The sequence below is a fragment of the Myotis myotis genome, unplaced genomic scaffold (assembly GCF_014108235.1).
Source record: "Myotis myotis isolate mMyoMyo1 unplaced genomic scaffold, mMyoMyo1.p scaffold_m19_p_4, whole genome shotgun sequence".
Classification (NCBI taxonomy): Eukaryota; Metazoa; Chordata; class Mammalia; order Chiroptera; family Vespertilionidae; genus Myotis; species Myotis myotis.
In genome coordinates this window covers 10,252,616-10,264,541 of record NW_023416346.1, presented here as the reverse complement: position 1 = coordinate 10,264,541, position 11,926 = coordinate 10,252,616, and the positions used below count along the sequence as shown (strand labels likewise).

Below are 11,926 nucleotides of genomic sequence, written 5' to 3'. Positions count from 1 at the left end.
TTATCTACAGATGAAGGAACTCCACTGCAACAAATCCCAGGATATTGTTCAGTCCCAGCGAACAAGGCTACTTAAGAGCTAGAGTTCCTGCCCAGCCGGTGTGGCCCAGTGGATTGAGCATTGTCCCACACACCAGGAGGTCGCAGTTCAATTCCCAGTCAGGGCACATGCCTGGGTTGCAGGCTCAATCCCCAGTAGGGGGTTTGCAGGAGGCAGCTGATGGTTGTTTTTATCTATCTTTCTCTCTCTCTCTTCCTCCCTCTCTAAAAATAAATTAAAACATTTTTTTAAAAGAGCTACCATTCCTTTTCATCTGTCTACTTAACAAAATTCTATGTGCTTTTGGTGCAGTACTGTATTGTACTGTATTTGAATCCCTGTATGGTATGAAATACTCTTAATAAATTTTGACACATCTCTTAAAGAATATATAATGATTGGAATGATTTTATTGTTATTTGGAGGGGCTATTAATAAAGCAGTAACAAAATCCCTCATTACTTTGCAGGAAAAAATTGAATAAAGGTTTAGGGGTGGCAGAGATAGCAATATTAGAAATTTTAATTTGATCATCATAGTTAGTACAATAGTATATTTGATAGCCTTTATTTATAAACAGGTTATATGCTCCAATGCAAAAGATCCTGAGGTCTGGGGCTGTAAGACAGTTATGAACTCTGGAAAAGGGAATCTCAGGATGCAAACTCTGGAGAAAATGGGTCCTTGGATTCTACTGTGAAACACTGTATCATCTACTCAATTATAAGCTTAAGCCAATATGTATGATGGTAAGTCACCTTTAACAATCTTAGTGCTACATAAACGTTCCCTTTCAGTCTATAGTATGGAACTTACACACCAAAAGTCAGGGGAAAGTCTGTTTCAAAATAACAATGAGAAGAAAAAATCCATGTGTCATTTTGAATAATACAGGCAGGCCTTGAATTTATAAAGGTTTATGATCTGGACATTGTATGTTTAAATGAGGTAAATCAATTCTGAGATATTACAGAAAGTGTTAGAAGAGAAATATTGTGTACCTAATGTTATATGCCCATACCGCAGGCACACTTTACTTATTATCTAATCAACTGAGTGTTCTAAAGTTTTCTGAAGCATAACATATGAAATTGGACAAATACTGCAACCAATCATGTAAATTTTTCTCTAATCTGGTTTAACAATGTGACCCCTAGGAGAATGAGTGTGCAGGTCTATAAGGCCTCAAGGAACATCTGTGGAAAGAATCTGACCCGTATTTGTCTCATCTGTAAAATATGAATGATGGATAGGACTAGATGGCTAATAGGATCCCTCATTGGTGCTAGAATTCTATGATGTATTCAGAATGGACAAACCTTGGGAGGTAGTAACCTAAAATATGTAAGCAGGGACTGGTTGAATATCTGCCAAGGAAAAGGGGTTCCATATGAACCTTTAGGAGAGAGGCTGAGTCCAAAGTTAAGTGATACAAACTCCCCCTCCCCCTGAAGAGAGGAAATATGACATGTGGAGGTAGATCTGAGGTCCAGAGCCTGGAACACAGGGTTTTATGTCTCAGAGACTATTATGAAATAGTCAGATTTGGTAACCAAATGTCTATATTATGCAATATGCTATAATGGCTAAAAGAAATGCCATAGGTGCTCGTCGCAGTTGCAGAACATCGAATTACTTTCTGTAGCTCAGTTTTCACTAAAAGCCTCCTATTCCAAATGAAACACAGGAATGCATGCTAATAATGCCATGGAATGAACAAATATTTTTCTTACAACCCCTCACCTTTCTATGACATGGCCCCAGTGTATGATTTCTCATCATGCATTACACTCATAATAGTTGCTTTATGTAAACAAAAGAATAAACAGTACAGTACAGCCCCTCAAGACACTGTCTCAACAGGCTGCCATATGAATGAGGTTTGTGATTACAGCACTTTTAGCGTCATATCCAAGTGAAAGTCCCTCTCTATTTGTTTTCAGGATTATCGTGGTTCTGCTTCTTCCTGTCATGGTCCAACATGCTCTTCCTGAAACATTTTTCATCCTACCGGCATGTCAATGTGTGCTTCAAATATTTGTCCTAACTAATATTTAACCCAAAAAGAAGGTGACTGTGCTGTAAAATCCTTAATGTTGAAGGAGGAAGAGAAGGAAGGAGAAGGAGATGGACAAGATCACTTCATTCCCTTCAATGGACTTAAGAAGCAGAAGTGCCCGCACTGTGTGAAAACCAAACTGTAAGGACAAATAGGATTGGATTTACAAAACCTTTGAGTTTTGTGTGGGACTCAGTATATTCACTGAGAATGTGTCCTATGCTTAGGATGCCAATCCATGCTACCAATAAGCTACACTGTTATGCCCTCTTCTCTCTAGGAACTTGAAAAAAAAAGTCATTTTAAAACACTACCAACCACTTTTAAGTACTGATTTTTCAAAAATATGGATAAGAATTCTAGAACAAAAGGAGGGAAAAACAGGAAAAAAGCAGCATATGTTTGTTCACAGCCTTGAGTTGGATTCCTGTTTTGTTATTGTAGAAAAAGTGTCCCATCTGTGACCATGGGTGCCACACTTTTTATTCAACCTATACGAAGACGTGAAGATGGAATATGAGGAGCCACCATGGGAAATCAGCTATCTTTTCCTCCAGTCTCATCAACCTGGCTCAGTGAGCTACTCCAGTCCCATCCCAGAGGCAAGCTGAAGGCATAGAGGAAAAGATGGTCATGACCTCAGCACACACACAGGAATGAGACCAGCGCAGCTCTTCTAGTGAGGACTGTGGAGCTCACATGGTGTCATGGCGCCGGCGGTGCAGGGACAGGTGGTCAGAGCGAGAAAAGCTCCGGTTGCAGTCTGTGCACCGGAAGGGCTTGATGCCTGTGTGCTTGCGGAAATGGCGAGTGAGCTCATCTGAGCGAGCAAACTTCCAGGAGCAGCCATCCCAGGTGCATTTATAAGGCTTCTCTCCTAAAAGGGGAATAGGAAAAAACAAGGGGAGTCAGCAATGCTTGGACACTGAAAAGATAACAGAGACCATAAGCTTTTATCAAGGCTTTGGTCAAAAGGTGAGGCAATCACTTTGAAGACAGGCTCTCCTTCAACCTTACAGCAGCGCTAAAGAGAAGCTAAGGCGGCAGGCGCTGGCTCCAACGGGCCTTTGCTTGAATCCTGGCTCTCCTACATACCAGCTGTGTGACCTGAAATAAGTAACTTCTCTCTGGCCGGGTCTCTGTTTAATCATCTCTAAAGGTGAAGAAAATATCTCGCAGGGCTGTTTGACATATCTCCTTTTCTGAACACAGCTAGTAAATGATAAACCTGGGTTCCAAACTGAGGTCTTTGACACTTGACCCTGTACCATGCTGTAGCAGCCATATCCTCTCCTCTAATACCTCCCAGCAAATAGTCTAAAGTAGAGTCATATTCACAGAAAGAAAATGTGATTCACTAGAAGGAGCCCTCAGCTCAGTTCACAGGCCTTCTTCTGTGTCAGGTCAGAAATTAAAATGCATGGAGTGGGATGAGGAGAAGCATTAAGTCAAATTTTTTGAAATAGTTCATGCTCAGTATCCACAGGTTGCATCTGGGTTATATATGGAATATGTATGCTCTGGATAAAAAGCTAAAAGAAAAAGGTAATAGAAAATACATTAACACAAGAGGATCCTATTAGGGTGTGTAGATCACACAGTACATGTTGAAATACTCAGAATAAAGGCGCAATATCGATATACTTAAATGCAAATTATGAGATACATTATTAACAGTAAGTGAATATCTGGAAAGTGAGGAGAAAAAACTGTGGGAAAAGGACTTTCTCTTTTTACTTTTCTGTGTCAATTGAATGTTTTAAAAATCATGATATTGTATCTTATAATAAATTTTTTATTTTCTTTGTTTTACATCTATTTTAATTATAGTTAACATACAATATTATATTAGTTTCAGATGTACAACATAGTAATGTGATCATCTCACTAATTCTAAGAATCATAAAACAGAGAAGAGACATTACAATGGATGCCTCAGATATAAAAAGTATTATAAGGGACAATTATGAACAATTACATGCCCACAGACTACGTAACTTAGAAGAAATGGATAAATTCCTAGAAACATACAACCTACCAAAACTGGCTCAAAAAAAGTAGAAAGCCTAAACAGGCCATCAACAAATAAGGAGATTGAGTCAGTAATCAAAAATCTTTCAACAAAGCCCGGCCAGTGTGGTTCAGTGGTTGAAGGTCGACCTATAAACCAGAAAGTCACAGTTTGATTCCTGATCAGGGCATATGACAGGGTTGTGGGCTTGGTCCCCAATAGGGGCATGCTGCTGGTCAATGCTCAACCACTGAGCCACTCTGGCTGGGCCCCCTTCTACTCTTGCAACTCCATGCTTCCACTGCCAACCACTGCACTTAATATGCCCTAGCAAATGCTGGGCTTCCGTTAGTTATTAGAACAAGACAAACTTATTCCCTTCTCATTAACTATGTCATCTAATGTAAGAACCTTTTTTAAAATACTGATTTGAACAAACTTTTAAAAAGCATTTATTAAACAACTGGGGAAATCTGATATTAAGGAATTTTTAGATTCCCTTCTTTGAGCACTTTAAATATCTCCCGCCACTCCCTTCAGCTTATTTTTAAATGTCCTTTGCCTTTTAAAGATATATGCTTAAGTATTTATGGCAAAGATAATATGATGTCTGAAATTGGCTTCAAAATAATAGTGTGGGATGGGGGAGTTGGTAGGGGTGTAGAAGGAACAAAATTGGCCACATACTGAACTAATTGCTGAAGTTGTCTTTCTCACATAGATGTTTCTCTGTCTCTCCCTCTCCCTTCCACTCTTTCTAAAAAAAAAATCAATGGAAAAATATCCTCAGATGAAGATTAATTAAAAAAAAAGACCTACAGGTGATCAATTGGGGATGATGGCCATTCAGAAGACACCAGGCTAAGTGTAGTCATAGGTTGGTTTTATAAAAGCTACCTTAGAGTAGGAACAAGGTATAAGAATAAAAGCCATGAATGGAACCTGATCCATGAGTATAAATGGATCAGTCTCAGAGACTGTGTATGGGGTGTGTGTGTGTGTGTGTGTGTGTGTGTGTGTGTGTGTGTTGGGGGTGGGGTGAAGGTGGACAGACCTGTATGGATTCTGCGGTGGGCTTTCAGGTGAGAGCTTTTGGTGTATACTTTGCTGCATCCTGCAAAGTCACATTGGTGAATCCGTCTTCTTTTCAAGTCAAGGGACTCTTCTCCCTGCATTTGGGTCATTGCTACTGGTCTGAGCATAAAAAGAGAAATAGGGCCAAAGAATGATTTTAACGTGAAGTCTAAATAAATGGACATACATACAGTGGGACCACTTCATACAGGCAAATTTATTACTAGACCCTTAAAAGAAGAAGTAATACAGTACAAGCAATTCCCTCAACTAGCCCATTCTGCTCAGTACATGCAGGTTCCAGGAGGTGGCAATGTTTCCTTGGGTGGTTTCTGCTCCCAAAGAGTATGAGCATCTCACTCTAACAAGTCTCATACTTGTGTTTAAAGAAATACATTTTTCATACAACATGGTCGCTAAAAACACAAGCCAACTACTTTATTAGTCCCAATATTGGACGACAAGGCTGCTTTAAACGTACAGAAAGAAACCTTAGGTAACTGTGCTTTACAGGAAATCTGCAGATTTTTCAAGGGTAAAATTGATGATCTACAATTAGAACCTAACTCTGCCACAATATGCATGTCTATGCACACAAACTCATACCTTTGCTGGAAAAGGTTTTCCTATATTTTGTTGTCCCCAAACTCTTACTATTATGTCTGAGAATTTGCTCCATTTCTACCACAGACACACATATATACATAGAAAGGGACTTGAAGTAAAGACTAAAGTACTCACTCTTGCTGCAGTCCCTGGAAGGCCAAGGATCCACTCTCATTTGCACTTTCCTCACTGTCACTTGGGACTTCCAGTGGAGACATGGACATGGGGTCAACTTTCACTAAAAGCAAAGAAAAAGAGCAATGTGGCTACAAATATATGTGCCTCTGTTATCATTTTTAGGATTCCCAGTTTGGCCCACAATGAGAAGGAGCAGGAAGAGAAATACAGGCAGTCCCCGGGTTACGTCGAACTCAACGTACGTCGTTTCGTGGTTACATCACCATCTCCCATTTATTTATAAAAAAAGTTCCGTCATTTTGACGTATGTACATATGTGCTTTATATTTTTTGTTATTTATTTACTACAAGTAAAGGTCAGGAATTGTTATCTTTCTTTTAATTTTTTTTTTTACTGTTTCACTTCATTACTGCTGTGTATGTGCTCCATGTGAGTGACGTAGGTGCTTATTTAGGTGGGTTCCAACTTACGGCAAAAATGGCGTAATGTTGTGCCGTAGGAATGGACCTCAGACGTAACCCGAGGACCTACTACTGTAAAGGAAAGGCCAAGATGGAAGAAGTGTATTTGTGTAGAAGGAAGAGAAGAATATTTAAAATATTTAGCATAGCTGGAAACAGAAATTCCTTTGAGGGAAAGATAGTCAGGTACATTCTGGAACATTCTGGTGCTAGAATAAGCTTCTCGAGGATAGTGAGATAGGACAGTGAGTTTCTTCTCTAGGATAGGGTCTGGTTACAAATCAACACTATCTCCAGCCCCCAGGTTCAATGTGTGCTTGTTGAATCATATTCTCTGAATAGTTCCTTGGCTGTCCTAAGACAAATGCCTAGTCTCAGCCCACAGGTGATAATGCATCCTTCGGCTTCTGTGCTCCTAAATGAAAACAAGCCAATGAAACACATACCTGGTTCCTAGTAGGTATTTGATACATGTTACATCCATCCTTTTCCCTATGTTGGGAGAAGCCCTCAAATATTTCTTATTATCAATTACTTGTGATTCCGACACCTAACAAAACTCAGTCCTGTGGTCAGCGGTCTCCTAGATCCAGTAAAAGCTAGAAACTTAAGGTGCTAATAAGGTTGAATGGGGAAGGACTTGGCTTGTGCAATCGCCTCCATACATTGATTGTACATCATTCACTAAAATGTTTTAAACATGGCCCTGGCCAGGTGGCTCAGTTGGTTGGAGCATTGTCTTATACACCAAAAGGTTGCAGTTTCAATTCCCAGTCAGGGCACATACCTACTAGTAGATTGTGGGTTTGATTCCCGGTCGGGATGCATACAGGAGGCAACCAATTGATGTCTCTCTCTCTCTCTCTCTCTCTCTCTCTCTCTCTCTCTCTCTCTCTCTCTTTCTTTCCTCCTTCCTCTCTCTAAAATCATAAACATATCCTCGGGTAAGGATTAAGAAAAAGTTAAGTTTTAAGTATGGATCTCAATATGTATGTGTTTGCATGTGTGTGTATGATATAAATGTGCCAGTATATTAAAATTTTGTGTACATTATGAAAATAAACAAAAAATAATATGTAAGTGGTGAGAAAATACAAAGAGAAATGCTGATACTTTCTCCTTGTGCTCTAATTGCTTTGTGCACCTCTCTCTCTTGAGGTGGAAGCCTACCATTTTGGAGACCACTGAGCTCACGGTCTTAGCTTAGCTTGAAACTACATGAAACATTTTAAAAATGTATTGTTGCCAAAACCGGTTTGGCTCAGTGGATAGAGCGTCGGCCTGCGGACTGAAGGGTCCCGGGTTCGATTCCAGTCAAGGGCATGTACCTGGGTTGCGGGCACATCCCCAGTAGGAGATGTGCAGGAGGCAGCTGATTGATGTTTCTCTCTCATCGATGTTTCTAACTCTCTATCTCTCTCCCTTCCTCTCTGTAAAAAATCAATAAAATATATTTTAAAAAAAAATTTTTTTTTAAATGTATTGTTTATTTAGAAGGGCTCTAACAGACTTATGGATATTATGGTGGGAATTCAAAGCCCCTTCAAACCATCCTGAGGTGCTACCACTGCCTAGAACAGTAAATTCTCACACGGGGAATTTTATTTTTCCATTTTGTTTTTTGTTTGGCTCTCTCTCCCTATACAAGAATTGATAACTATATTTTAATTAACCTCCTCAGGAGATCTCAAAAACAAGATTGTTGTAGCCCTAGCTGGTTTGGCTCAGTTGATAGAGCATCAGCCTGCGGACTGAAGGGTCCTGGGTTCAATTCCAGTCAAGGGCACATGCCTAGGTTGTGGGGCTGATCCCTTGTAGGGGGCATGCAGAAGGCAGCTGAACAATGATTCTCTCTCCTTTCTTTCTCCCTTCCTCTCTGAAATCAATAAAAAAATATTTTAAAAAAGATTGTTAAGAATACTTACATTACCAAACTTATCCTCTAGTCAATGATGGCGTTTTTATTTAAAAGAACACTGCAGAGTCTCAGCAATTTGATACTTGGTATGTTGTTTTTCAGCACCCTACATTTAGTGATGCAACGATCACAAGGCATTGGGTTTCAAAGCTTGAAGACACTTAGAAAGTTTATTATATATACAGTTTATTTTATATTGAGCTGAAATCTGGTTCCTAGTCAATTCTACCCACATCTCTTCCCTTTGGTCTTTTTTTAAAAAATATATTTTATTGATTTTTTACAGAGAGGAAGGGAGAGGGATAGAGAGTTAGAAACATCGATGAGAGAGAAACATCGATCAGCTGCCTCCTGCACACTCCCTACTGGGGATGTGCCCGCAATGAAGATACATGCCCTTGACTGGAATCAAACCTGAGACCCTTCAGTCAGCAGGCTGACGCTCTATCCACTGAGCCAAACTGGTTAGGGCCCCTTTTTGATTCATCCTAAATATTTATCAGCTCTTCATTTGACATGGATTTGAGTCCTTAAACCATTCTAATCTCTCTCCTCTAAGTATACTCCAATTTCCTAACATCCTTCCTAAGGCATAACATCCAAAGCTGATCAGAATGCTACAGATGTGGTGAAGCTAAATATCTTGAAACACTTCGAAAAGCCATATATTTTTCTTGGATCATTCCCAATTACAAACTACAATGGATCTACTTCCGGGGGGGGGGGGGGGCGGGAACTGGGTGGTTGAGGAATAGTGGTGAAAGGGAGACTTACTTTCTAAACTTATTTTAAAAATTAAGCAGAAGGAAAGATTATAGTATATGAACTTTCTCCTGGACAAATGTCTAAGTTCGTTAATCATATTTTTAAAATATATTTTTATTGATTTCAGAGAAGAAGGGAGAGGGAGAGAGAGATAGAAACATCAATGATGAGAGAGAACCATTGATCGGCTGCCTCCTGCATGCCCCACAATGGGACCAAGCCCGCAACCCAGGCATGTGCCCTTGACCAGAATCGAACCTGGGACCCTTCAGTCCAAAGGCCAACACTCTATCCACAGCCAAACTGGCCAGGGCTCATCAAATTATTTTTTGTGAGACAACTATTATCTACCACTGTGTTAGGTTCTCTGAAGACACCAAAAGAGAAATAAAACACAGTTTTGTCCTTGAGAAATTTACAATTCAGTTAGGAAGAATGCCCATATACTGTGATACAGGAGAGTAAAAAAGAAAAATGGAGGGTGACAGATGCTAAAATGAGGAGGAGCATAAGGAGATGGTAATATTTCAAAAGAGACTTTTACCTGCAGGGGAAAAAAATACAGTGTTAGGAGCTTAGCAGGAGCTAAGTCTGCCTAAGTATGTAGGGCTAGAAACATTATCAACTTGTTTGCCAAAGCATTCCTAATGGCAAAGAAGCTTAAAAACACTCTTCTGGAAAATCCCAAGCCTAGTAAGCATAAAACTATTTTTGAAGTTTGTGTTTTATCTTAAAATGTTATTCAAATTTTACATTTTTCTCTTTAATAAAATCATGTTTTAAAAATATAAAAGGTTTTAAATTACTGAACTCTCAAATAATATATAGGTTCCAGGAAGATATATAGTATTTCACTCAAGGATATGTATACCCCAGTTTGAGAAGCATGGGCTAAACAAAAGAGTCACTGTACATTCTTAAGCATTGAAAAGACATGATAAGCCGAAACCGGTTTGGCTCAGTGGACAGAGCATCAGCCTGCGGACTGAAAGGTCCCAGGTTCGATTCCGGTCAAGGGCATGTACCTGGGTTGTGGGCACATCCCCACTGGGGGATGTGCAGGAGGCAGCTGATCGATGTATCTCTCTCATCGATGTTTCTGACTCTCTATCCCTCTCCCTTCCTCTCTGTAAAAAATCAATAAAATATATTTTAAAAAAAAAAAAGAAAGAAAGAAAAGACATGATAAAAACAGTGTGTATGAAAGATTGTGCTTGATGCTGTGTGCCAGGATAATAGGAGGGGGTAAAAAGAGACAGGAGATAGGGCAACTCAAAAAGAGAATAGATGACAGTAACTCAGATATGCAAACAGCCCAAGTGCCATCAGTAGATGAGTAGATAAAAATAGCTGTGGTACAGACATCAACCAATGAACTTGTATGCATATATACATGACCCGTGGACACAGACAATGGGGTGAGGACCTAGCAGGGGGAGGAGGATGGGACCGGGCTGGAAGAGGCTAATGGGAGGAAAAAGAAAACGTATGTAATACTTTCAACAATAAAGATTTTCGGAAAGAAGCTTTAGTACATATATACAATGGAATACTATGAGGCTATAAAAAAGAAGGATCTCTTACCCTTTGCAACAGCATGGAGGCACGTGGAGAATATCATGCTAAGCTATATAAACCAGTCAGAGAAAGATGAGTATCACATGATCTTACTCATCTGTGGAATCTAATGAACATAATAAACTGATGAACAAAATAGGTTCAGAGACATAGAAGCATGGAACAGGCTGACAGATCTCAGAGCAGGGGGTGGGAAGAAGAGATGAACCAAAGAATACATATGCATATATGCATAGCCCATGGACACAGACAATGGAGTGGAGAAGGCCCGGGGTGGGGTGGGGTCTGGATGGAGGGGGGGCAAAGATAGGGAAAATTGGGGACCTCTGTAATACTGTCAATAAATAAATGAGAGAATAGATTGATGGAGGTGAAGCCGAGGAAAGGGGCACAATGATGCTCACCTGATCCGGCATTTTTGCCATCTCCTCCAATGAGTGGGACTGTAATGGCTGCAGGGTTCCCATCTGCAGGCAAAGCAGTATACACCATGGGCAGCGATTGTACCACTACTGGGATGGTCTTCAGGCCACTCATTTTGTTTGGCAGACTGACTGAGGGGATGGTGTGAATCACATGGAAGATCTGCTGGCCACCAGTGCCCTGAGAGGAGGCCAGAATAGAGCCTGGAGTCAGAACGGTTGGGATGTTTGCTAAAGTGCCTGCATCAGATGTCGAAGTGGACACTACAGGAGTCTGGGGAGCAGGCTGCGGCTTGGGAGGACGGATTGGCGCTTGCAGCATGCTGGCAGGCTGGAGAGGAGCCTTGGGCTTGTGAAGGGAGAGGTCGACTGGTTCCACCTGGGGAAGACTGAAATCATTGGCCAGAAGTTCTTCTGGAGGCTCGATCTTGATGTCGTTAAACAGTGCTGGGTTCTCCATGGGGTTGGCATCCAGAAATGGTAGAGATGTCATATTGCCTCTGCCTGCTGTCTTTGGGGGATCTCTGATTTTAACAGAGCCAGTGACCTGAAATAAATTAAGAAACAAATGAGAGATGCAAAACAGTCAGTGCTAGTGCCCTGAAGAAGAGACATGCGAGCAATGAAAGGAAGATTCTCTTCTCACGGACAGAATATATAAGGAATTGGAAGGAATGAGGCAGGAGTACATTAAAGAGGGAAAAGGAAGGGACACTTTCCCGAGGATCGGTACTAGGCACTGTATCAGGCAATTGATACAAATTGTTTTACAATAATCTTTATAATAATTCTGCAAGATTAATTAAAGTCAACACTTTCTAAGTATCCACTATAAATACTGGGCTAAGTCCAGT

At 40.4% G+C, this 11,926-nt stretch overlaps 1 protein-coding gene across 5 annotated transcripts in view; it reads right to left on the bottom strand.

The window, feature by feature from the left end:
- Positions 1 to 207: 207 nt before the first annotated feature.
- Positions 208 to 11,926, bottom strand: part of KLF8 (Kruppel like factor 8) — a 75,118-nt gene continuing 63,399 nt past the window's right edge. For 4 of the 5 annotated variants that reach the window (XM_036305447.1, XM_036305445.1, XM_036305446.1 and 1 more), the window contains exons 3-6: positions 11,055 to 11,619; positions 5,925 to 6,027; positions 5,164 to 5,303; positions 208 to 2,975 (exon numbers count right to left, since the gene is read on the bottom strand). In XM_036305447.1, coding sequence (XP_036161340.1) covers positions 2,794 to 2,975; positions 5,164 to 5,303; positions 5,925 to 6,027; positions 11,055 to 11,619 — 990 coding nt within the window. In that variant the 3' untranslated portion in view covers positions 208 to 2,793. The remainder of the gene's footprint in view (positions 2,976 to 5,163; positions 5,304 to 5,924; positions 6,028 to 11,054; positions 11,620 to 11,926) is intronic. The other variant, XM_036305449.1, reaches the window with a different exon arrangement.